Source organism: Mytilus californianus, unplaced genomic scaffold (genome assembly GCF_021869535.1).
Source record: "Mytilus californianus isolate M0D057914Y unplaced genomic scaffold, xbMytCali1.0.p SCAF_4, whole genome shotgun sequence".
Taxonomy (NCBI): domain Eukaryota; kingdom Metazoa; phylum Mollusca; class Bivalvia; order Mytilida; family Mytilidae; genus Mytilus; species Mytilus californianus.
The window spans coordinates 15,400,576-15,428,317 of NW_026262690.1; the positions used below are offsets into that span (position 1 = coordinate 15,400,576).

Consider the following 27,742-nt stretch of genomic DNA (forward strand, 5'->3'; position numbering starts at 1 on the left):
AACACACAAGTTATGTCTGGAAATTACAAAAATGCTTATTTTTGGCCCCTTTTTGGCCCCTAATTCCTTTACTGTTGGTACCATAACCCCCAAAATCAATCCCAACCTTTCTTTTATGGTATTGAACCTTGTGGTAAAATTTCATAGAGATCCATTCACTTAAACTAAAGTTAGAGTGCGAAAACCAATGTGTCTTCGGACGACGCCGGACGACGCCAGACGACGACGACGCCAACTTCATACCAATATACGACCACAAAAATTTTTTTGCGGTCGTATAAAAAATGAATTCAAACAAAGTTTAATTTTGAACCCTTTGGACTTTAATATGGACTAATTTGAAAACAGGGCCCAAAAATAAAAATCTAAATGCACAGTTAGATTCAGCATATCATAGAACCACCAGAATTCAGTTTTTGATGAAATCAAACAAAGTCTTATTTTGGACCCTTTGGACCTCAATGTAGACCTATTTAAAAATGTCCAAATATCCAATATAGTAATACATGGTAAAAACCTCAAACAATTCAAGACTTTAAATTAATCCTCATTGAAATTGGTTAAAAGATTTGTATTTATTTTCAATTGAAGAGTTCTTGCTGTTGTGCAATACTTTGCTTTTGCGCAATGCTTAGCAAATCTGTTTACAAACTAAATATAATAATTTACACACCCTGTTTTGGTGTGTATCTCTTGCCATATCAGTATTTGTTGTTTCTTTATAGATCAGAAATAATAAAATTATGTTAGAACCAGCTTAGCCAGTATTAGAAAAGTCTTGTTTTTGGCCTCTAATTTCTTAACTATTAAAGCCACAACCCACAAAATCGACCCCAACCTTCTGTGTGTTGTATGGAACCTTGTGGTACAATTTCATAGAGATTCATTGACTAATACTGAAGTATTTGTCCAGAAACCAGAAAAACCAGAAAAACCTTGTACCCCCCTTTTTGCCTCTTATTCCTGAACGGTTTGAGCCATAACCCCCAAAGTCATACCCAACCTTCCCTTTATGGTATGGAATCTTATGTTTCAATTTCATAGAGATCCATAGACTAATACTTAATTGTCCATTAACCAGAAAAACCTTGTTTTTCACCCCTTTTTTGGCCCGTAATTCCTGAATGGTTTGGGCCATGACCCCCAAAGTCAATCCTAACCTTCCCTTTGTGGAACAAAATCTTGTGGTACAATTTCATAGAGATCCATACACTTATACACAAGTTATTGTCCGGAAACTAGAAAAATGCCTTTTTTGACCCCTAATTCCTAAACAGTTGGGACCATAACCCCTGAAATCAATCCCAACCTTCCTTTTGTGTTATTGAACCTTGTGGTTAAATTTCATAGAGATCCTTTCACTTATACTAAAGTTATTGTCCAGAAACCAAATGACTTCGGACGACGACAACATGATAGCAATATACGAGAGCAAATTTTTTATGGTCGTATAAAAACAGTCACTTCATCAGGCCTGCTCCTTTGTACATTGATATTGACATCTAGGAACTGCTTAAACATGAAGAAAAGTTAATTATAGGAAAGGTAAGTTACAAACAAAATATGGATTGCTAAGTTATAATATGTTTTTATACAACCAGTTATAGCTAGTGTCTGAAATCATCTTGTCCTCGGTCACACTCATGTGAGGCAAAACAAACAATATACTTGGGACTTTTCCAAATAAAATAGAAATTTCAAAAAGATCATTATCAAAATGATGAAATTATAAAAAAAGACAAAAGATAAAGAATATGTTTATAATTAATACTGAGATTTCCCTTTATACAAATCCCAACAGTTATTACAATATCAATGGTGGTCTATATAAAACAAGCTTTGCATTAAATGCAGATGGACATATTCATATTTCTTCAAATGTAAAATACATGCATGTTTTTAAGCTTTATGACAAGTATTTATGCATGGGTTTAAGATATATATGCATGTGCTGTTTTCATGGTAAATCATTTGCTGTTTGCACAGCTTCAAATTGAATACTGAGAAATTAATAAAAACTTTCTTACATAATATAATATTTCTTATTTTCTAAAAAAATAAGTGTTTTAAAAGGTGATTCTAGCCTGAAAAATGCAATACCATAATTTTTTATTAATTATCGAACAACAATAAAAGTAAACTTGTCATAACTATTTAAGCTATAAATGTGAATTAAACTGATGAAATAATTATAATTTAAAATATTACTTCTTATAACTACAAGATTGCTAAGTCGTATCCAAATGAGCTTTCTCACATACATGAATGGACAGTGGTACACCAGCTGTGGTCAATTGTTCGGTCATTAACAAGAGTAGACTTGTGGAACACCAGCTACACTGTGGTAAATTGTTCCCTGTCATCACAAGAGTAAGCCTGTGGAACACACTTCACTGTAGTAAATTGTCCCTTGTCACAAACAAGATTGAATCATTGAAAACAAACAACACTGTAACTAACTGTGGAACACCAGCTAAACACTGTAGTAAATTTGACCAGCCATATATACACACAATAGCCAAATGACTTTTCACAATCAAGAGTAGACTGTGTAACACCAGCTATACACTGTAGCTAAATATCCCCAGTCACATACATCAGAAGACTGAAACTTCAGCTACACACTGTAGCTAAATATTCCCCGTCACATACACAAGTAGACTGGAACATCAGATACATACTGTAGCTAAATATCCCCCATCACATACAAAAGTAGACTTGAACATCAGCTACACACTGTAGCTAAATATCCCCCGTCACATACACAAGAAGACTGGAACATCAGCTACACACTGTAGCTAAATATTCCCTGTCACATACACAAGTCGACTGGAACATCAGCTACACACTGTAGCTAAATGTTCCTCATCACATACACAAGTAGACTTGAACATCAGCTACACGCTGTAGCTAAATATTCCCAGTCACATACACAAGTAGACTGGAACATCAGCTACACACTGTAGCTAAATATTCCCCGTCACATACACAAGTAGACTGGAACATCAGCTACACACTGTAGCTAAATGTTCCTCATCACATACACAAGTAGACTTGAACATCAGCTACACACTGTAGCTAAATGTTCCCCATCACATACACAAGTAGACTTGAACATCAGCTACACGCTGTAGCTAGATATCCCCTGACAAACACACAAGTAGACTGGAACATCAGCTACACACTATAGCAAAGTTTCACCTGTGGCATATACAAGAGTTGAATATGAAACACCAATTACACTGTAGCTAATATCAAATGACCCTGTCACTTACAAGAAAGACTGTGCAATACCAGGTACAAAATAGAGAAGTGTTCCTTGTAGACTTGAAAAACCAGCTACACTAGGGATATGTCCCCCGTTACATACTTAAATACACTGTTGTACTAAAAATATGCTAATAGGTAGGACTAAACTCTTTCATTCTCCTAATTGTTGCCATTTACTTTAAATTCAGATATTATTGTGAGGTTTCTATCAATGCTAATGATGCATTCTAATATCTGATATATATGTCTATATGCAGCTTTTCCTGAAATCGCAATAATTTATCTCGCATTTTTGTCCATTCTTCAAAAATCACAATAATAAATGCACATACTAATTTCTGAATTTACAGAAATTGGAAATGTTGACATTTAAAAAATTTAGGGACTATTGTGAAAATGTTTAGATAATACTCGATTTTAATGTTGTTACATTTAGTTGTGTGACCAAACTGTAAGTAAATTTCAGCAGCTAGGAGGTATAAAAAAAGATTACAGTGTGGTGCAAGTCCCATTACTTCAGCCAAAAATTTCCAATAAAAATAATTGTATAGTGAGGTAAACTCCAATAAATATATAATAAAAACCAATCCTAATAAGTAAGAAACCTTTGGGTAAATGGTGTCAATTTAGTAGCTTAACAAGGTGGTCTCACAGGTGTAGCTTTAACAAGGTGGTCTCATATGTGTGTAAATCAATTAAAGTGGTCTCAGGTTTAGTATTAACAAGAATTAATTATGCTTCAATAAGCCAAAAATAGTCCAAGTCTAATCAATCACACAAAAATTGTCAAATCAAAATGGTGGAATCCCATGGTGAGCACACATGATGACAACATTCCTACAAAGTGTTTTAAGGTTTCAATGGCACAGTGTCTGATGAACCGACATACATTTCAGGGGCACAGTCTAAGGAGAAGTGTCTGATGAACCAACATACATTTCAGGGGCAGTCTAAGGAGAAGTGTCTGATGAACCAACATACATTTCAGGGGCACAGTCTAAGGAGCAGCGTACTGATGAATCGACATACATTTCAGGGGCACAGTCTAAGGAGAAGTGTCAAATGAACTGACATACAAACACTATTACTATGTCCGATTATTTGTTTACTTTTCAAAATGTTTTGTATTGGTTGACTTAAATAAAATATTAACTTTCTGTTAATAAATTTTCAACTAAAGTAAAATTGCCATGGAAATATAATAAAGTTTGACTTGCTTTACCATCTTTCACCCATACATAAAAAATCAAACAGTTGTTCAAAGGACTTAAAACAGATACATGTAAAAAAATATAAACAATATCATAGAAAATATAGAGATCTTAAATGAGATAAGTCAATCCAATGACTTCAGAAACCATCCAAAGTTTTGGGTAAATGTGTAATACCCTTGTCAGAAAAATATTTGTTAAAGTACAACGTTTTAGGAATTGTAGGAAGTTTAAATTAATAACAACATATTACAATAGAGTGTGTTTCATGATTGTTTAATGTGTGTGCAGTATAATGAATTTCTAGTATCTGCAGTGGAATACAATGATTACATATGCTATACAGAATATCTAAGTAATGGAGTAAAAAGAATGATACTGTATAAAAAAGAGAAATGTCTTTTGTACAACTCAGTTCATAAAAACTAAACAAAATGTCTCATACACTTTAGTTCATTCAACATATCAATTGATAGCAAACTTAATCATTTAAACTTAGATACATGTATATAACAGTTTTAACTGAATTTTGTAGCATGATTCACATAATGAAATAATATTAAAGGTTATACTTGTATAATAATGATAAATACATATTCATTACAAGGGAGGTAATAATGTTGATGACCTTACATTTGTTTACACTTGATTTTTCTTTCAATCAACACATTCACTATCTTGAAATTGAGAAACTGCAATTCTAATTCAAATATGACATGTAAGCATTGAACAGTTCACTTTTTAATGAATGAACTCATGAATACATATGTTACATTGTGTGGTATTAATTACATACAACACTTCCCTTTTTAATTGATGAGTTTATCAATTTGTTACATTGTTGTGCTGAAGGTTTTTTTAAACTGTGATATAACTTCTTGAGGGTCGAAGAAGAAAGAAAAATCTCTCCTGAACAATGTCAAAATCTAAAAGTTGTTGAAACCTACTAGAATTTGAATATTAAACTCTAATATTCTTGAAACAGATTTTTCAAAGCTATCATAAAAATCTGTAACATCAAAATAGTATTTAGTACTAAATTGAGTAATCATTGTTGTAAGATACAATTTTATACAATATTTCAAATTGTAATGTAAAATGATATGCAACACCACAATGTTGAACAAGGGTTGTTTCCAGGATATTTTAAATGTAAATATATCGCTTTATACATTTATCAATAAATCAAAATAATTCTGAAAGGACTGAACAATTTCAACTGTTTTCAATGAATTGAATCAACATGGAACTCCTTTAATACAAACACGGGTCTATTTCATGGGTGGAATATGCATCCAAATTGATTCCATCCAATGAGAGCTTCTTCAGTCGTCATTAGACTGACAATTCAGAAACATTACAACTCTGCTACTACGTAATGTTGGGTATCATTACACTGTTCAAGTCTTTACTTAATCAGTATCTTTGTAGACAAAAGCAAACTTATTACAAGCATGATTTTTATACATCATCTCCCTTATGAAAAGTTTTTAAAATTTAATAGACACTGTAATATCATCAGTTAAAACATGATAGCTACAATTAGACAAAATTCAAAATGAAAGACAAGAGGGATACATGTAACAGCACATAGTATAACTTCTTACACACATTCAATGCCTGTAATAGATCATAACACAAAATAAAATTGTCTCATTCAAATTATCTACTTTGTTATAAAAACAAATACATATCATAATTGTCAGGAAATAAAAAATGTATTTCTGACAACTGAGCATAATAGACAGAAGAATAATCATTTTCAAGAAATTTTCTTATTCTTTTCTGATTCATTTTCTTAATGACTGGTGTAAAACTTCATGTCCTATATGGACAATGTTTATTGGATTTCTGAACTTAAAAATAAATATTCAAAATGTTTTGAGTTTTGGTCCCTTTTGACATAAAAAAAAGAAGGTAAAAACACTGAATTTGACAACCTTTTGGCATCTTGTTTTGAAATATAGATCCTACTTCCATGCCACGCTTACAAGGATTCTTTCTGTGGTGAAGACATTTCTGAGATCCTTAGTTTTTTCATGATACACACATTAAAAATACTTGGAGGCTGAATATTCATTGGTTAGCATAATAATGATTTGATTATTAGAACAGAAAATAGAGCAAAGAGTTTTCAGAAATTTGAGAGCAAAATATCTCAATCAGATTCATATCATTTGGTTACAAATCATGTACATGTAATATAAACCTTTACAAGTTATTTCATCATCATCATTGAAATACATCTTACCAGTATTACAGCTTTATATCCTGCAGTCGTTCAAAAGGAATTTAGAACAGTTTATTACAATGTGGAATAAAAATATTGGAATTGAAGAACAAAGTAATTTCCTGACAGTAGTTCTATTGCTTTTGTGCTAAGGATTAACAGACATTCTGTGAACATATAATAAATTATTGATATATATATAACTGCTTTTCTGATCCACAGAAATGTAAACAATGTTCTTTGAATACTGATGCATCTTACAATATAGTATGATTTATAAAAGACATAAAGTATACACTAACACAAAATATGATAGTCAATGCCCAAGAACATTAAAAGTGTACACTGCAATCACAGCATAACCACAACATGTTGTTCAGTGAATAACAAGTGTAACAAGCATGGCCGTTAATGAAAGGATTCAGTTACTTTATTCTATGTTACATGTAAAAGTGTATTTACCCATGATGGCTTGCATGCCTAGTTCTGAAAACTGCAATCTGACAAGAGAATCTTCTTGGAAAATGCAATCAAATTGGATGAAAAATAAATTCTATTCATCATATCTAAGTGCAATCTTAGGTATATACACTTTACTGAATCACTAAAGCAGGGAATAACAAGTACATTAGAAATTAAAAATGACTGCTCACATTTCTGTAAGCTATGCAAATGGTTACAACAGTTGTTTGTTTTTTTTTATTGACAGTCGTTTATCTGACAACTATTTGAATCATGCATCATGTTGAATTATGCCCAGAAGATGTAATACAATTACTGGTAAAACCAAAGGAAATCTTTTCTTTAGTCTGGTATTTTCAAAATTTGAGTGTAAAATACATCATAGATATTGAAAAAGTTCAGGTAAAATTTGACTCTAGAAGAACTGTATCAGCTTTTATTTAAAGTTGTGACAATTAAAATTGAGAATGGAAATGGGGAATGTGTCAAAGAGACAACAACCCGACCAAAGAGCAGAAAACAGCCGAAGGCCACCGATGGGTCTTCAACACAGCGAGAAAATCCCACACCTGGAGGCGGGCTTCAGCTGGCCCCTTAACAAAAATGTGTACTAGGCTTGTAAAATTGTTTTCTGGTCTGTAAAAATCATTTTTAGATTCTACAGGCCAATTGAAACAAACTTAAATTTTCATAAAATTATCATGAAGACTGATTAGTGGGTCAAAATTTACTGCATTTCATGCAAAAGTTTTAATTTTAGATAAATCAGTGTTCAGTCATAAACCATGAATATTAAATGTACTGAAAATTTGTTGACTAACTCATAAAATCACCTATGAACTTTATATTTCTATATCTTTGAAAGGTAAAAAAAGTCCTTTTTATTATATCTTACCCATTACCCATGGGGGCTCTGTTGTAAGAACTTTTTAATGTTATTGTGTTAGATTTTTACCAATGTTAGCTTAAATCTAATAAAGTATGTTTTCAGAATAATTTTGCATAGAACAGTAAAATAATCATTGCAAGACCAATCATCAGTCAGGGGTAATACATTGTACAATACTTGAAGATTGTATAAGTTATTTATTTTGTCAGATTTAAATTTCTTTTCAAGGAGTGAATAATCTCCCATTATGATTGTCCAAACATTTACTTTCACAAGTAATATTTTTGCAACCCCTGAAATTATCAAGTTTTAGGAAGTCAAAATGTGCATCAAACATTTTTTCCTGGCTTGCTTACTGTTTCTTAATTAGAGTTCAATCTTTCATCTCAGATAGAACTAAACAAAGAAATCTACTGTGCAAGGCATTAAAAAATTCCTCGGATAAGGACCTGGAAAATTTGCAAACAGACATTATTTTGAAAATTACAAGACAAATGAGATTTTCATTGTCCATGAAATATAACTTTTATGAATAGTAATAGTAGACAATTAAAAACTCTATTGGAGCAACGCAGTGAAGATAAATTCAAGAAAAGAAGAACTTATGACTTTCTTTCTAGAATAATTTTTTAAAAATCTTTATGACAAAGGGAGACAACTCTACCTCCAAAATTATTTATTTTAACCAGTAAATAAAAGTGACTTGTATAAGTATTACTCCTGACTGAGCATTCATGCCAAATTTGACTATTTTGGTGCATATCAATCAATTGTTTAACAAATAAGGTTATTGTATGTATTTAGCCACAGTGACTATGAAAATATAGAAACACCTTAACTCCCATAAAGGCACTTATAATGCATTTAATAGGTGATGGCTATGTTGTAAACTTTAAAATACATGAATGGTTTTGAAACAGACTATAAAGCACTTTGTCATGGTCCAAAAATAAGCAAACATTTTTTTAATTATACTTCCCGAAATTTTTGTTCTAAACATTTACACATACTATGGTTTAAAACTGCGGCACAAAGAAATGATACATTTACATTGGTTTAAGGTAGGGTTTACATTTGTAAGTTTCAGGTTTATCATGGACTGTTTATAAACTGCATGTTCATGCATACATTACATTCTAATACAAAAATAAAACTCCGATAATTACAATTCCTGACTTTAAAATGATGATTATCTAACTAATGCTTGTCAATTTTTGTCTCTTGTAGAATCATGTTAATATTTGGGATCCTGTGTGCTGCTTTACTAATATATACCATGAAACAAAGCTGATGATTACATTGTTGAATATGAAGATGAAAGCTGAGATAACTGGAAATGTTTGCTGTGCTCAGGGGAGATAACTGGAAATGTTTGCTGTGCTCAAGGGAGACAACTGAAAATGTTGGCTGATAGCTGGATCTGTGCCTATGAATCAATTGGACCTCTTTAATTACTGTTGACCTTGAGAATGAAGTGTCTATAATATTTTAAAACATCTATGAGATCTGAAAATATAAAATAAAATATGTTGGTTTAAACAAATATAACAGCTAAATAACATTTGTTTTAACATTTCAATATGATATCATCAAAGTGTGTGTGAGCACTGAAGGGTAAAGATTGCATTCATTTTGCAGTGGGAACTAAAAATTAAACATTGTATTGTACAAAGGCAATACATTTGTGTACTATGAACTTTTGTCTATAATTGTAGTTGGTTCAACTCCAATTCTGGACAAAGGAAGATACATGCAACTCCAATTTTAGATATAAAATGTATTATCATTTATATATTTAGAACAGATAATAGATTCAATTACATCATGCAAAACTGACAAGTATGTAATTTTCTTGACAAGTATGTCCAATGACATAGTCACATTAATAACTGTCATGTCAGCTACATAAGGTTTTTGATTGCATAATTTTAATCTTTACCCTAAAAAAGCTGTTTGTAATTTTCCAGGATTATAGGATTATACTGTAGTTTGTTAAAGCCTAAATAATTACCAACTTCACAATGTATATATGTAATGTCATGCTTAATTATAATGTGAATTGTACTTAAAATAAAAGTTTACTAATCATCTTTTTTGTCATAGTTATAAAAAGTACCGGTAATTGTATAAACCAACACCTGAAGTAGTGATTTTGCGGTAGGGTAATAAACCAGTCGATACCTACAGGTATTCACAGTTGTCTTTAAAAAGTGAAAAATAATCGATATGAAAGACAACGAATCGTAAATTATCGCATTGTAATTGTTTAATATTTATAAAAAATGAACTTTTTCTTCAGAAGCTACATGTATTTCTTGATCATGAAGAAGCTTATGTCCAAATTTTTGTAAAATTCAACGTTTATAAAGCTATTATAATACTGACGTCTGAAATCCATTTGACCCCAGACAGTATGTAAATGTTGTTATTAACTGCAAAAAAGTCCATCTTTCTGTTAAATACAATAAAGTGAAGAAAACAAATATTTACAAAATTTTGCTCCAAAAGATGCCATAATAATGTATCACTAGACCAATAAGCCTGTCCAAGTTTCAAAACATTCTGTCAATGTTTTACAAAGTTTGAAATATTGATGTCTAAAATAACTGTAAACATCATGATCACAGACTGAACCTAAATATTGATGACACAATGACAAGACCAACACTACCACCACCGAAGACGCAATCTGGGATCACATAATGCCTAATTAGGCAAGACAAGAAATGAAAGAAATTTTTGAAGGAGCTTAAATCAATGACAAAGTCTCTGCTCAAATACAATGATAATCACAAATGTATACTACTTTCAGGACTATCTTCCGTGTCAATATTTACTTTATATATATGATAACCCATGGGACGTCCCATAGTATTTATGTCAAATATTTTATTTATAATGCTGAGGTCACATGGTAAATATGTTAAATCATATCCTATTTTACTAATGAATTGATAGGGATGTATGTTAGATACAACACTGTTTGTCAATGTTCTGGACTTAACAAATATGATTAAAATAACTGATTTTGATTTTTAAATAAACTTGCTATAGTTTAATATATATTACCGGTAATTAAGTTCTGAACTTATGCATTACATATATAACTGCATTAAAAAACAACAAGTTTATAGTATCCAATGGCATTTACAGTGGAAGAAAGGAACAATTAAAAAAAAATACTATCACAACACTGTAAAACACAGTCCTCATAAATCCTGGTGTAAATCTATGTGTTACAAAATCATATTTGGGAATACAGTTAAAATCTACAATGACATTTACACCATTAAGTCACATGATAACAGTCCTTGTCTAATTGAATACCTCAACAATAAGATAGGCTGTAAAACCAATTAAACAAATTAGTATTGGAATCCATTCCATTATGAATGGAAAGCATAATTACAAGTGTCGGAAACACTACTGCCAACAAAATCAATACTGGTTCCACAGATAATCTATTTCTCTTTAGACTCTTATTCCTGGAGAGAAGTAATATTTTTGGAATGCTGATAAATTCAGATTTAATTGAACTACAGAATATAACAATGTCTAACAGTAACAGTTAAGGTAGATGGGGTGTCTAAATTATAATCCATAGAATTTTTTAATAATTTGCCAAAATGTAGTTTATATCATGCTTTTAAAAAATAAAATAAAAAAAGAATGGGTCACGGGGCTTATTTTTACGCTACAGGTTGTGCAAAATTGACAGATTTTGTATAGATTATGCATGGAAAACCCAATTTTCTGCAATAAAACGAAAACTACACCATAGAATTTTGAGATAATATAAGAGAAGATAGCTCTAATAGTATGCTTTCAGATAAGAAAAAGAAAAAATGGGTTCACGGGACCCGTTTTCTTGCTACATAATAAAATAGGTAAATTCCTAACACATTCTATTGTAAAAGTAACTTTATCTGAATTATCTGCCCTTACATTTGAGTTGCCTCCCCTTATGTGGCAAAGTTGGAAAAAATAGAATCAAACAAAAGTATTCTTTTTTTTTGTAAAATACAACCATAAATATGATAAAATATGTCATTTCCTATTTTGAAATGAAAATTCTTACACATGAATTACCTACTACTCTCAAAATTTGCACCTTTTATTAAAGATCTAGACCGATTGTTTTCTGGTATACCAAAATCCAAGATGGAGGAAGACACCCTATCTACCTTAAGAGTACAAAACAAATGTATTTGAACTACTGGTTCTATAAGATCCTTTATTGTCAACCTGGCTCATTGTGTCTTTGTACTCCTGATATCAATAAATGTCAACCTGGCTCATTGTGTCTTTGTACTCCTGATATCAATAAATGTCAACCTGGCTCATTGTGTCTTTGTACTCCTGATATCAATAAATGTCAACCTGGCTCATTGTGTCTTTGTACTCCTGATATCAATAAATGTCAACCTGGCTCATTGTGTCTTTGTACTCCTGATATCAATAAATGTCAACCTGGCTCATTGTGTCTTTGTACTCCTGATATCAATAATACAAAGTAGCAGGGATTTCCATTTTCACCTAACATCAAATGATAATACCTGTGTTGATTGTGAGTTTATGAACAAACACGAAAATCCCACAAGTTTCTGTGGTGACATACATGTACATAATGCACCAGAGGGAGTCTCTTCCCATATAAAGGTTTACACAGACATGCCTCTAGTAACTATGGGTCACTTTTTTCAATATATATCAATGGGGTAATATAACTCTTCTGTTAAGATGTCTGTACAATCTTTGTACTGATCTTTTTTCTAATAATATGAATGATCCCATGAGGTGCAAAGATCTAAATAAGATGTCACAGATTGTATGTCTAACAGCTAGAAAATATATAATTATAAATAGGTGGTGATTTTCCTATGAAATATATGTATGGGTAGGCTAACTAAGGTTCAATTTACTTTCATTTTTAGTTCAGTATGAACTAACTAACCCTTTTAACCCCCCTTAATTGGGTTAGTTTTCATCATACATTTTTTATCAATTTTTCAGAATTAAAAATTATTTCACATTCAAATAATTCCTTGTTAAATATGAATGGGGTTGGTTTTAAACCGGTACCCCATTCAGATGTCTGTACCCGTATGTTGAGACACACCCATGCTTAAGACAGACTGACATACCATGAACACCTATCGATAGAGCAAGGATAAAGGACTATTAATATGAGAAATACTGTGAGAGCCTCTACAAATATATCACAAAACAATATGCTTTTAGGATGATGAATAATACAAACAAAGTTGAGCCTCAAGTTTCTTGTATTTCAACAGAACACCGGTGTACTTTCATCATGTTCATACTTGTAAGTATTAGGTGACATACATAATATACAAAGTACAATTTTCATCTTTAATAAATTCACTTCCTGCAAATTATTCTAAGTACAGTACAGTTTATAAATTACTTAATTACGTAATTAGAGAAAAATATATAGTTGTCTGGTACACATACGTTGTAATTTGATAATTAAATTTAAGAAAAACAAGTATCCTTCCTTCATAATAACTTCATTGTAATTAATGCAAAAATGTATTTCCCATTTAATATACATGATGTGTTGTATTTATGGATAAGTTGCATAAAACAAATTCTTTCCTTTTATGACTTGTTGACTTCTATTTTATGTTCATCCTTAACTTATTATCAATATTATTATTATTATAATACACATTTCTACTCTCCAATATTCAACCTTCTCCCTCAAATAAGTTGATGACATGTCCAAAATTCAACCTTTCTCCCCTCTCCAGTAACTTAATGATTACTCCCAAATTCAACCTTCTTTCCTATCCAATTTACAATGTACATGAAAGTGTTGATTATTTGACCTTCTCCCCCTCTCCAATTGGCTGTTTCAAAATCTAAAGGATTATGGGTAGTTTCATTGTTCATACCCCAAATGAGAATTACATCACATCATTGGTTGAATTCCCATTGTTAAGGACATTGTCACAATGTTTTGGTGTATGCTTTTGAAAATATTACCCAACATTCATTATATTCTGAAACAGCTTCTTACTTGATGATTTCTCCCACATTCAACCTCCTCTTACCAATTACTTGATGACCTCTTCCATATTCAGGGGGCCTCAGTGGTGGGGTGGCAAAGTATTTCCAGTCACTTGAGGAATGGTAGTTTTTTTTTTGTGTTCATAAATATTCATCATAAACTGTTAGCACAGAGTTATGTCTTGCCTTTTTGTACTTTTGATAATGCAAATGTTGAAATTAAATCCGCCAAGGCGAGACAAAAAATGGTCAAGTGACAAGTCATTTAAGGATAATAACCCTTAGATCAGGAGTAAATTAACTGTTTCTATTTAACAATTACATTGCACTTTAATTTGTCTTACTATTTACCAAGTTTAAAGTTTTCAAGATAAAAACATAAAAATACATATTTTTTTTATATAGGGGCAGTACATCTTAAATTCAGTTGATCCACACATTCAGTTGTGTTAAATTTTACTGTGTTTATCATTTAATCTTTTCACAGTATTTCTTTTTCCACCATGGAGCCAAAAATAGGTAAAAATTGTTATTGAAGGGCAATAACTCCTACATTTGAAAAATAAGGAGTTGATTAACAATTTCAGGTGTGGTGAATTTTTGAAGATCTTGCTGCTCATTTTTGTAGGATACAATTTCTCTCCATCTATATTAGTTTTTAACAAATAAGCTACATTTTGTACACAAAAAAATGGGAGAAAAATTAGTTTGTCATTGAATGGCAATGTGAGTGGATTGCAGTGTTAGCATCATGGTAATGTGAAGCTTAACATTTATCTGATATGATTTTCTTATAGATTGTGTTATGGAAATAATGCCTTTATTTCTACAAAAATGATGGTACTTCAAATTCTCTGTTTACCAGGATGCTGCATGTTCATTGTACAATGTACATGTATATGAAATTTGTTAGGTGTACTCAGGATTGTCAATTTTTGTAAATTCTGCATACATGTAGATCTTATTTTGCTACTTGTATGTTTTCCTTTCAATTACATGTATCGCTTACAATTTAATGTTAACTGACATTTGAAACCCAGCCCAGAAATAAAACTATGAAACACAGAGTCTGTCAGACATTTACATGATATACATTTTGTGGTCTTCTGTGACACAGAAATTCTGTAATGTTGTTACAATTACAACTTTAAAATCTTTTACTACATTGTAGAGGAGGTCCACTTTATCATTAAGAACCTTTGTTAAATAGCTTCCTTGTAGGTAGCAAGCCTCTCTTTTAAGGAAATCCTGATAGGAAACACGTAAAAAGGTAATCTTACAAAAATCTCTAAGTGCTTTGTGTTTATAAAAATAAGGAGATGAGGTATGATCATGATGATTGCCAATAAGACAACTATCCACCAAAGTTCAAATAAAGTGGATGTAATTAAGCAATTAAAGGCAACTGTATGGCCTTTAACATTGAGATAAACCCATACTGTAAAGTCGGCTATAAAAGGCCCAGACATGAAAAATATGAAACAATCAATTGAGAACACTAACGGCCTAATTTATAACAAAACGATTAACAAAAAACAAATATGACAGACATGAACCAACGACAACCACTGAACTACAGGATCCTGACTAGGGACAGGCACATAAAGAATGTGGCAGGGTTAAACATGTTTGTGAGCGCTCAACCCCCCCCCCCCCCCCCCCCCACCCCCATCCCCCTAACCTGGGACAGTGGTGTAACAGCACAACAGAAGAATAAACAATAAAAAACAGAAAAACAGTTGAAAAAGGCTTAACTCATCAGATCGATACAAAGCAGAAAAACATAAAACAATAACTGCTTCGCTGAGCGCAGCTGGATACGCCCGCAGAGGTCCAACCCTGAACAGTTGGGGCAAAAATGGACACAATATTCAAGCTTGATACAGGTCTGACTTTGGATTGTAATTAAATATTTGACATATTATAAGATTCTGAATAAATGTAGTCAAAGAACTTGAAATTGGTTATATGAATTGACTTTATATTCAATACAAGATTTCTTGTTGTTGTGCAATACACCTGTACTGTTGCTAAATACTTAGTAAATCTGTTGTCAGACTATAAACAAATAAAGTTCAATAACTTCTCAATGTTATATCAGAAATTTATAAAAAAAACTAAAGGGAGGTTATCTTAATAGATATAAATCAGTCATCAAAGTTTAATGAAAACTGTTCAAATTAAAGCACTTTAAGGATATTGTCCAAAAACTTGAAAATCACCCCTTTTTTATGAATAAAATCTTATAACTCGGAAAAGTAAAATCTAAAATTTATAAAAATCAAAAGGGAGCTTACAACAATAGATATAAACAATTTACCAAAGTTTCATTAAAAATGCTGAAAGCATTTTTGAGTTCTTGTACGAAAACTGGAAAATCCCCTTTTTGTAATGAATAAAACCCCATAAATCGTAAACGTATAGTCTAAAATTTATAAAAACCAAAAGGGAGCTTATGTCGATAGAAATAAACAATTCACCAAAGTTTCTTGCAAATTGGTGAAATTGTTATTGAGTTATTGTCCGAAAACTGGAAAATCCCCCCTTTTTTAATGAATAAAACCCCAAAACTCGAAAACGGTAAATCCAAAATTTATAAAAAACGAAAGGGAGCTCACATCTATAGATATAAACAATTCACAAAAGTTTCATGCATATTGGTTTAAGTGTTTTTGAGTTAATGTCCGAAAACTGGAAAATCCCCCATTTCTAATGAAAAAAAACCCAAAACTAGGAAACTGAAAATGTAAAATTTATAAAAAACGAAAGGGAGCTCAGGTCAATAGATATAAACATTTCATTAAAGTTTCATGCTAATTGGTCCAAGTGTTTTTGAGTTATTGTCCGACATGTTGACGATGGACGGACAACGGTATACCATAATACGTCCCGTAAACGGGCGTATAAAAGCTGGACGTGGCAGGGTATTTATCCATCCCTCATCCTTAACAACAAAAACAACACTTAAGTACAGATCTGAGAGTACTCGCAGTTACTGATAGCTAGTTCAAAGCCAATAACAACTAATAAAAAAAATCATGTATCTAAGGCTAAAATATCAATCAGTACACATCCAACATCCAATGGATTTAGCGTAAAGACGTCATTAACAGTTAGAGAAAAACATGACCTTGTGCAATGCCAAAATAAAGGTATTGACAGATTGCAGTACCGTTAAAGTACATATGTGTATAACAAAACTATTTAGTATGATTTTAATTTACTGATAACAAAATCAATATTTATACCAATAAAAACAATATTCAAAGATCTAATTACAGTGTTGAATTGGTAACCTTTTAGAATAGGTTTATCTAAAGGATTGAGTAGTTTACCCAGATCGTGTATAAATTTGTGGGCTCTGTAAACAACATCACCATAAAATTTAGGATGTGCTATTCCATCTGAAATAAGTTTTTATACAGGTACAGCCAAACTTGCAAACCAAATCTTTGTATCTATGGAAGAATTAAGTAGAGGTTTTAAGTAATTTGTGGTAACGAAATCCCTGACTTAATAATTTACCAGTAATACATAGATTACGCTCATTGAAATCCAAAATGTCACTACAGACACGGGCACAACGAACGAGTTGGGATATATAAATACCGTAAGATGGCGCAAGAGGAACATCACTGTCCAAAAAAGGAAAACTAACAATAGGAAAAGAAAAATCATTTCTTTTGTCGTAAATTTTTGTGTAGAGTTTCTGGTGTAAAACTGAAATGTCTAAATCTAGGAAAGGACACTTATTGCTGTCAATATTTGATTTATTTAAGGTAAGTTCCTGCGGGTAAATTTCGGCAGTATATTTAGAGAATTCTTGATTATTTAACGAAAAAATATCATCAAGATCATTTCATATATTTAACCCTATAACATGTATAAAGTTAATACAGAACAAGAATGTGTCCATAGTACACGGATGCCCCACTCGCACTATCATTTTCTATGTTCAGTGGACCGTGAAATTGGGGTCAAAACTCTAATTTGGCATTAAAATTAGAAAGATCATATCATAGGGAACATAGATATAGGAAGATGTGGTATGAGTGCCAATGAGACAACTCTCCATCCAAGTTGTTTACTAAGTTTCAAGTTGATTGGACTTCAACTTCATCAAAAACTACCTTGACCAAAAACTTTAACCTGCGCACTCGCACTATCATTTTCTATGTTCAGTGGACTCTGAAATTGGTGTCAAAACTCTAATTTGGCATTAAAATTAGAAAGAGCATATCATAAGGAAAATGTGTACTAAGTTTCAAGTTGATTCGACTTCAACTTCATCAAAAACTACATTCACCAAAAACTTTAAACTGAAGTGGGACAGACAGACGGACGAACAGACGCACAGACCAAAAAACATAATGCCCCTAGGTGGGGCATAAAAATCCTGGAAGTTGAATTGGTTTAGTAATGTAGAAAAAAATCATGAGTAATCTCCTCTTTCTTTATTAAGTTGTTCATGGAAGCTGAAATAACACATCAGTAACAAATGTATATATATATATATATATATACAATGTATATAAAAGCCTGGTATTTCTTAATCATAAGAAATCGGATGGACAAGGTATAATTTACAGTTGTCACTACACATAGGCAGACATATATATATTGTGTATGTAATATATATAGCAAAAATGTGTAGCCCATGATAATGCTCAGTTACGATCCCAGTTAACGATTAATTCAGTAATCATGGTAATTCTGTGAAATCTACAATTATCTTTTTCATGAATTACATGTAGCTATCTTGTTGTTTCAGTGTGTGCAAACCATTTTAACCTCTATACCATCACAAATGCTGGTTTGATATTTTTTAAGTACATTTGTACATGTACCGGTAGTTATAATACAAATGTACTGAATTTCATTTATACTTCATTGATAAATTTTGAGATTTACAAATTATTTGAAAAGGACATGACTTTGCTGGCAAGATTCATTGCATTACATGTATTAAAAAGAATGAACTTTAGCTTATTCAAAATATTTTTAAGCAAAACCTTAAGTTTCTGAGCAACCACTTGAACATACATGTACATTCTACATGTAATGACTTATGTGTGCTATTTCTTTATTTCTCTCCACACCATGCATGGCCACTATGTTTTACATTGCAAATACATGTAGTTAAGAACTTTCTGTAATACATGTACAATTGTGACACAGTTATTATATATAAATAATACAGAAATTATTCATGTATTACCAAACTTGGATAATTTTGTTACTTGATCATCATGATCATGCTGATCCTACATCATTACAGAAGATTTACAGACAAACTTATCTGGAAAGTTTTATTAAAGCTAATACTTTATGAAGGTATAACAAACATCTTTTATTACGGGTTGACAAGTTGACAACAAACTAGCAAATAACAAGTATATTTGAATTTCTTTCGTAATAAAAACTGTCTGATATATTATTGTCTAGAATATACTTAGAGTAAATATCATAATTTTTACAGCTTAATTTAGTAAATTCAATATTTTCTGAAATGGTGCTAGCAGGCTGATATAAAAAATTTAATAATTGCTTCTGGTTATTATATTGCATGCCTTTTCGTACCATTATGGTAAATTCTGGAAAATATACATCAATTGTATGTTTTCAATGAAAAAAAGCAACAAAGTAGGATACAAGACAAATATCAGGAAAATAGGAAAATGTATTATGAAAAACTGCAAAACAAATAATACAATAAATGCATTATTCAAAGTTTTAAAACTATGACCTATGAAAGTGCCGAAAGTAAAACTTAAACAAATTAGGTCCTTCTTAAATGTTTTTTTTTGTTTTGTTTTTAATACATTTTGTTAATTCTAAATAAATTGCTTCGCCGAGCGCAGCTGGATACGACCGCAGAGGTCCAACCCTGAACAGTGGGGGCAAAAATGGACACAATATTCGCACTTGATACAGGTCTGAATTTGGATTGTAATTAAATATTTGACACATAATAGGTTTCTGACACAGAATAACTGTAGTCAAAGAACTTAGAATTGGTTATATGATTTGAATTTATATTCAATTTCCCCCCCCCCCCCCCTCCTTTTTTTTGCCAAAAAAAGGCAAAAAAAAAAGTATTTGAAGAAATTTTCTTTTTAATTTCTGATATCTGAAATGAGAAAAAATTGTCCCCCCCCTCTCACAATTTCCTTTTTACCCCCCCCCCTTTTTTTCCAAAAAAAAAAATTCTTCCCCTCAAGACATGGTCATAATCTCAATTCAAATTTCCAATGGAGTTTGCAACCATAGTTACCCATTTAAATACATCATAAAAGTCTTAAAATAGAAATCGACATACATAATCATGGCTAAAATTAATATTCCTTAATCAGCATTTTTAAATAGTAACTTCTAAAAATAAATTGACAGCTAATCACCTCAAGACAATACAACATTTCTTTATACATAATTTAAAAGCAGTGTAAGGGAGGTAATCCAAACATAACATTGTACTTTTTTTTAATTGTCCATAAACCAGGAAACCCTTGTTTTTCCCCTTTTTTCCCCCTAATTCCTAAACGGTTGGGAGCCATAACCCCCCAAAGCCAATCCTGACCATCCCTTTGTGGTATGGAAACTTGTGGTATAATTTCAGAGAGATCCATATACCATTCCACAAGTTAGTAGTCTGGAAATTAGAAAAATGTTTATTTGGGCCCCTTTTTGGCCCCCAAATTCCTTAACTGTTAGGACTATAACCCCCAAAATCAATCATATCCCAAACTTCCTTTTGAAGTTATAAACCTTGTGTCTAAATTTCATAGATTTCTATTTACATTTACTAAAGTTATTGTCCGGAAACCAAATGTCTTCGGACGACGACGTGATACCAATATAAGACTGCAAAATTTTTTGCGGTCGTATAAAAATCAGTGTGAATTTCAGAAAATATAAGAAGTTCTGAAGTTTGAGGATTTTACATGTGTACAGTAACCGTTAAACATTTCTTAAATATAATTACATTTGTAAATATATTCAACTGCCTATGTTGTCTTTCAGAACAAATTGCTTAGTTGAGATTGATATTTTTTAGATAAAACATTTTTATACAATGATATCTTTCAAAGTGGAGGTATATGATAAAAAGATCATAACATGACATTTTTCATATCAGATGTATTATCAGCCCTCAAGCCTTTGGCTCTTGGGCTGATATCTTGACCTAGGGCTGATAATACATCTGATATGAAAACCGTCATGTAATAATCTGATAGTATTAATCTTTAGGGTAATGCACTTGACTGTGATGGTCATGATGCTTGTTGAAATGAAAATAACACTTTATAAATTTGGTGCATCCAAAGCACTAATCGGGACTATAAACCTTCATCAGATATGCTCAAAGAAAATAATTTGAAAGCCAAAAATGTATAGATACTTTAATATTTGAAAAGCTTCATGACCAAAAGGGACATTATAGGATTTAACGACTTTTAAAGGAATTTATTTGTGTATAAACGACCAATTCACACAACAACAAATAAATGTCAGAAGGAAATGAAATGTTTGTGAGTGACTTGGTCAAGTTTATACACCAATAAATTCCTTTAAAAATGTGTTTAATCCTTATAATTCTTTAAACTGGAGATAAGGAATTTAATTTCTCCACTCGTAACCTCTATCACATGTAAATTGTATATTTATGTCATTGAATTGGCCTGGCGCATGAATAATTTTTTTGGTTAACGCAAAATAATTTTATTCCATGAAATATGCTATCTGATAAAGAATAAACTACAAAAATATCTTATCGTCATTCAAATGAATGTTTTGTGTTTATTATTTAATTTAACATGTTTAACGATGAACGCGAAGTGAAAATAAAATAAAATGCTCCGCAGGGCGCAGCTTGATACGACCGCAGAGGTCGAACCCTGAACAGTTGGGGCAAGTATGGACACAACATTCAAGCTTGATACAGCTCTGAATTTGGATTGTGATTAAATATTTGACACAGCATAGGTTTCTGACACAGAATGAATGTGGTCTAAGAACTTAAAAATTTTAAATTGGACATTCACCTATTATGGTCCAATATCCAAAATCTAAATACATGGTTAGATTCAGCATATCAAAGAACCCCAAGAATTCAATTTTTGATGAAATCAAACAAAGTTTAATTTTGGACCCTTTTGACCTCAATGTGGACAAAGTTGATAACAGGGCCCAAAAATCTAAATACATGGTTAGATTCAGCATATCAAAGAACCCCATATATTCAATTTTTGTTGAAATCAAACAAAGTTTAATTTTGGACCCCGATTTGGACCAACTTGAAAACTGGGCCCATAATCAAAAATCTAAATACATGTTTAGATAAAGCATATCAAAGAACACTAAAAATTCAATTTTTGTTAAAATCAAACTAAGTTTAATTTTGGACCCTTTGGACCTTAATGTAGACCAATTTGAAAACGGAACCAGAAATTAAGAATCTAAATACACGGTTAGATTCGGCATATCAAAGAACCCCAATAATTCAATTTTTGATGAAATCAAACAAAGTTAAATTTTGGACCCTTTGGACCTCAATGTGGACCAATTTAAAAACGGGGCCCAAAATCCAAAAACCTAATACACGGTTATATTCAGCATATTAAAGAACCCCAAGAATTCAAGAATAAAACCCCATTGAAATTGATCAAGAAATAAGCAATTTATAAGAAGTATCTTAGCTTCTTTTGCACAATACTGTGCAATTGAATATTTCTTGCTATTGCGCAATACTGTACAATTGACAATTTCTTGCTATTGCGCAATATTGTGCTATTGGATATTTCTTGCTATTGCGCAATACTGTGCAATTGAAAATTTCTTGCTATTGCGCAATACTGTGCAATTGAAGATTTCTTGCTATTGTGCAATACTGTGCAATTGAAAATTTCTTGCTATTGCACAATACTTATTATATAAAAATTTACACATCCTGTTTGGTGTGTATCTCCTACCATATCATTATTATTTGCTTTTAAATATAAATCAGAAATAACCAACTTAAAATGGAAAATTTTAAAAGAAAAAAAAAAGGAAAAAAAGAAAAAAAAAGAACTCCCCCCCCCCCAATTTTGAACCCCCTTATGATTCATCACCCCCAAACTCAATCCCAGCCTTCCCTTTGTGGTATGGTACCTTGCAGTACAATTTCAGAGAGATCCATACACTTGAACACAAGTTATTGTCTTGAAACTAGAAAAATGCTTATTTTTGGCCCCTTTTTGGCCCCCAATTCCTAAACGTTTCAAGCAATTACCCCCGAACTCAATTCCAGCTTTCCCTTTGTGATATGAAACCTTGTAGTACAATTTCAGAAATATCCAAACACTTACACACAAGTTATTGTCATGAAACTAGAAAAATGCTTGTTTTTTGCCCCTTTTTTGGCCCCTAATTCCTAAAATTTTGAGGCAATTACCCCCAAAATCAATTACAGCCTTCCCTTTGTGATATGGAACCTTGTGGTACAATGTCAGAGAGATCCATACACTTACACACAAGTTATTGTCTGAAAGTTACAAAAATGCTTATTTTTGGCCCCTTTTTGGCCCCTAATTCCTTAACTGTTGGTACCATAACCCCCAAAATCAATCCCAACCTTCCTTTCGTGGTATTGAACCTTATGGTAAAATTTCATGGAGATCCATTCACTTAAACTAAAGTTAGAGTGCGAAAACCAATGTGTCTTCGGACGACGCCGGACAACGCCAGACGACGCCAACGTCATACCAATATACGACCAAAAAATTTTTAATTTTTGCGGTCGTATCAAAATTTAGCGTCCAGCGAATGTGTGTTATTATTGCCGCCATCTTGTTTACATTGGTTACGAAAAGTAGTTCCGTAAATATATAACTTCAAGATCTACTACCAGAAGCCCTCACGACCAATCATATAAACGTATTCCCTAATATGAAAATCATATAAGAATTATAAAAAGGAATTTATCTTATGTAACTTTTGCCTAAACATGCTAAGGAAGCCGGAAACTTAGTTTCTTAATAATTTCAAAATTTATCAGGTTAGAATTAATATTTATGAAAGGTACATGTACATGTATGTTATAAATTATGTCAGTACTAAAACACTGATTGTTACTGTATACATGGTATATATATCTAACAATGAGATTTGTTGGGTTAATCATGGCAGTATTTTTTTAGATTTCTTTGTCTGTTATACATGTAGTCTGTAACTTGTGTTATTACCTTATAAAGAGTATTTTACTGTTTTATTAATATTTCTATATTATTTGCTATTTTTCTGCCATTTTTTGTTCCATGGTCTATTGCACTGGAAATTATCGTTCTATTGCACCTGTGTGCAGTATATTGCACTGACCTGTTATGACCTCTTATTCTGAAATCTGATTAGTTGAAAGGTATTCATGTTGTCCAATCAAATTGGGTCTTTTAAACGTTCTTGGGTTTATTGTTTTGGTTGTACATGTATGCTCCTTACACATTATAATTAATACAGTTGTTACTTTCATGTGTTTTATTTCTAAGAATTTGTTAGAACTGACTCAGTATGTATTACATGTAGGTATTAAAACAGTTATTGAATGTGTAACAGTGCAATAGATCAAAATATATTTCCCTCGGTATGAAGATCAGCTCATTGTTCTATTGCCCTCAGCCGTTGGCTTCGGGCAAATAGAACAATGAGCTGATCTTCATACCTCGGGAAATATATTTTGATCTATTGCATAGTTACATATTAAATAACTGTATAATATTGTCCCACCTCTGTTACTGTGTTCTTCAATAGTTATACATCTAGCCAAAAATTCCCTTAAAATAGTGCTTCATGTACATGTAATGTACCAGCTGTCTTCGACTTGAAGCAAAGTATTAGCTGTTTTATATGAAGTCTTGGTCACACTGTGACTTTTGCATGTTTTGATGATAAAGAACAGCAAAAAAAATATAACAAAAATACCAAACTCAAAGGTATAAAATTAAAAGAGGTAAGTCAATAAAAACTGACAATACCATGCCAGACACACTGACTTTCTCAACTAACCATGCTAATGGAACAACCGGAAAACAACATTTATAGTACTGACTTGGTACAGGCATTTTCAGAAGAAAATGGTGGGTTAAACCTGGTTTTATACATGTAGCTTACTAAACCTCCTGCTTGCATGACAGTTGTACAATGTATACATGTAGTTCCGCATTATTGACAAAATTGTGCAAGCAACCCAAACAGATGCAAATGGAAGCTTTGAACAATCCCAATGTTATGCTTTCGTTGAGTGCATGCATGGGTTTTTTTGTGTGTCATGGATTAATACACCATATCCCTACAGTAACCATGACAGTTAAAATAAACATTTCAAAAAAGAAGATAATGTACCATTCTTTCATTTTGGCTCTTCATAAGTACTTGTACAAACCTTATTTTCATACTATCACACAGCAGCCTTTTTTTTCTTTAACAGGACTAGTGTTCATTTCTCTCACTATTTCAATAAAAACTTCATTTACATTTTGTGTAACTTTGGCTGATGTCTCTGTGAAGGGACACCCCCACGCAAGAGATAATGAAGCACCTTCACTTGATGGCACTTCTCTTTGATGATCTAAGTCAGCTTTATTCCCAACTAATATCATTGGTATATCATCAATGCCTTTCACCCTCTGTATTTGTTCTTTCATTGTTTTTATGTCCTGAAATGTTTGTAAACTTGTTATGCTGTAAACAATAACAAAACCTTGTCCATTTTTAATATACAGATCTCGCATAGATGCAAATTGTTCTGTTCCTGCGGTATCAAGAATTTCTAGCACTGATGGTGCTGAATCCACTTCTATTTCTTTTCTGTAGAAATCTTCAATAGTTGGGTCATATTTTTCCATGAAAGTCCCACTTACAAATTTAACTGTTAGTGCACTCTTCCCTACACCACCACTGCCTAAAACAACAACTTTATATTCCCTCATGGTCAGTGATTACAGGCTGTGGTCAGTTGCCTTTGACTGGACTTGTCTATCACAATTTAAATCCCCAGGATAATATGAGGTCACTAAAATGGGTGCGATATATACGAGTTAAATCAGTTCATTTTTCTCACGTCTTTTGTACCTTCAACTTGTTTTAAAATGTAATATTTACGAATAATGAATAATTTCTGGTTATAGATTAATTCAAATCATTGATAGTTAAGTTATATAGTCGATATAACATAGAACTTGTTGCATGTTCAACTGTGACAGTCATCTGCCATTTTGGGTGGGCGCAGGAAGCAGGAGAGTACAAAAAGAACGATAACTCTCCCCAAAACTCAGTCAGTTCCCTCTCAAAAATTAGAATAAATAAAAATACCCCCCAAAATTAAAATAAAATAAAATAAAATAAAATAAAATAAAATAAAATAATAAAATAAAATAAAATAAAATAAAATAAAATAAAATAAAATAAAATAAAATAAAATAAAATAAAATAAAATAAAATAAAATAAAATAAAATAAAAAAAAAAATAAATAAACTAAGACAGTGCATAGGTGCTATTTTACCGGCACCAGCAACATAGCCTCCTTGGTGCTATTTTGCCGGCTCCGGCAAACTAGTGAGATATATATAGAGTTTTGCTATTTTGCCGGTCTTATTTCAAATTTGTTTTCAGACTAAATGAAATAATTTTTCTATTGAAATCATTGACGTTCGAAAATGGAAGACTACACTTCGTTCATGTAAAACAAATGGGCTTGCAAGATTGTCCGTCATTCAACATCTTGGCTAAAATGGCTGTGTTTTCACCTCAAAATTTACTCGCCGTTCCTACAAAAAGTGCCAAAATAAACAAAGTTGGGAAAGAGGTTTGAGAATTTCCCCACAGGTAATAGATCGTAATAATTGAAGTGAACTGTCACAATGATTGATTTACATGGACAATAGTATATAAATAACACATAGCTGAGAGGGTGATAGAGCAGATTGTTACCCCGAGAAAACATTGTCAACTGAGGCGAAGCCAAGGTTGACAATGTCTTTTCGAGGTGTAACAATCTGCTCTATCACCCTCTCAGATATGTGTTATTTAATTTATTATACTAAATGTTCTGTTATTACTGTCTATTAAATTTCATATTCACAGTAATAAACTATGTCGTCTTGTACATAACAATCATCCGTAATTATTAAAGCGCACACTTGAGTAAGCGTCTCCGTGAAGGGTAATAGAGTATTTGCCATGGGATGGAGTAAATTGTCTCCCTCGTATTAACCAATCAAAATCTGGCATTTTGACATGAAGTATAATAAAGGGACAATAGATACCTGACTAAAGCTGGAGATTTAAACTATATGATAATTTCATCATCTTCTGCAGGGACGAAAAAAAGTGCACTACAAAATCCAATTAAGTTTTTAATTTAATTTATCTAGGACATGTTATGTCATAAAACTTTTCCTGATGCACAGGTTTGTCTGTACTCACTCGGAGTTATTTTTGAGGTGAAAACACAGCCATTTTAGCCAAAGGGTCTGCATAAACCTTAAACGTATCGATTTAAACCAAACTTGGTATACACTTTGCACTAATAAGTGCGTCCTAATGTAGAGCATAATATTACAAACCTAAAATAACATTTAATAAATAATTGTGTTATTCTCAAAAACATCAAA

The 27,742-nt window shown here is 31.8% G+C and overlaps 1 protein-coding gene and 1 long non-coding RNA gene across 2 annotated transcripts in view; one reads left to right on the forward strand and one right to left on the reverse strand.

Annotated features, from left to right (window-relative positions):
• LOC127737557 (uncharacterized) overlaps nucleotides 1-20,136 on the forward strand; it is a 44,565-nt gene extending 24,429 nt beyond the window's left edge. Inside the window, exons 2-3 of the long non-coding RNA XR_007999688.1 lie at nucleotides 15,927-15,981; nucleotides 20,030-20,136. This is a non-coding gene — a long non-coding RNA (uncharacterized LOC127737557). The remainder of the gene's footprint in view (nucleotides 1-15,926; nucleotides 15,982-20,029) is intronic.
• On the reverse strand, nucleotides 1,747-26,363 carry LOC127737551 (ras-related protein Rap-2c-like). The gene is made up of 2 exons (XM_052248388.1): nucleotides 25,512-26,363; nucleotides 1,747-9,568 (listed from the first exon to the last, which is right to left on the reverse strand). Exon 1 carries the CDS (start codon nucleotides 26,056-26,058, stop codon nucleotides 25,519-25,521), a length of 540 nt encoding a protein of 179 aa, XP_052104348.1. The 5' UTR covers nucleotides 26,059-26,363; the 3' UTR covers nucleotides 1,747-9,568; nucleotides 25,512-25,518.
• Nucleotides 26,364-27,742: the final 1,379 nt, after the last annotated feature.

Bases quoted from the DNA above. Each gene is read 5' to 3' on its own strand.
- LOC127737551 (XM_052248388.1), bottom strand. From the start codon at position 26,058: ATGAGGGAATATAAAGTTGTTGTTTTAGGCAGTGGTGGTGTAGGGAAG.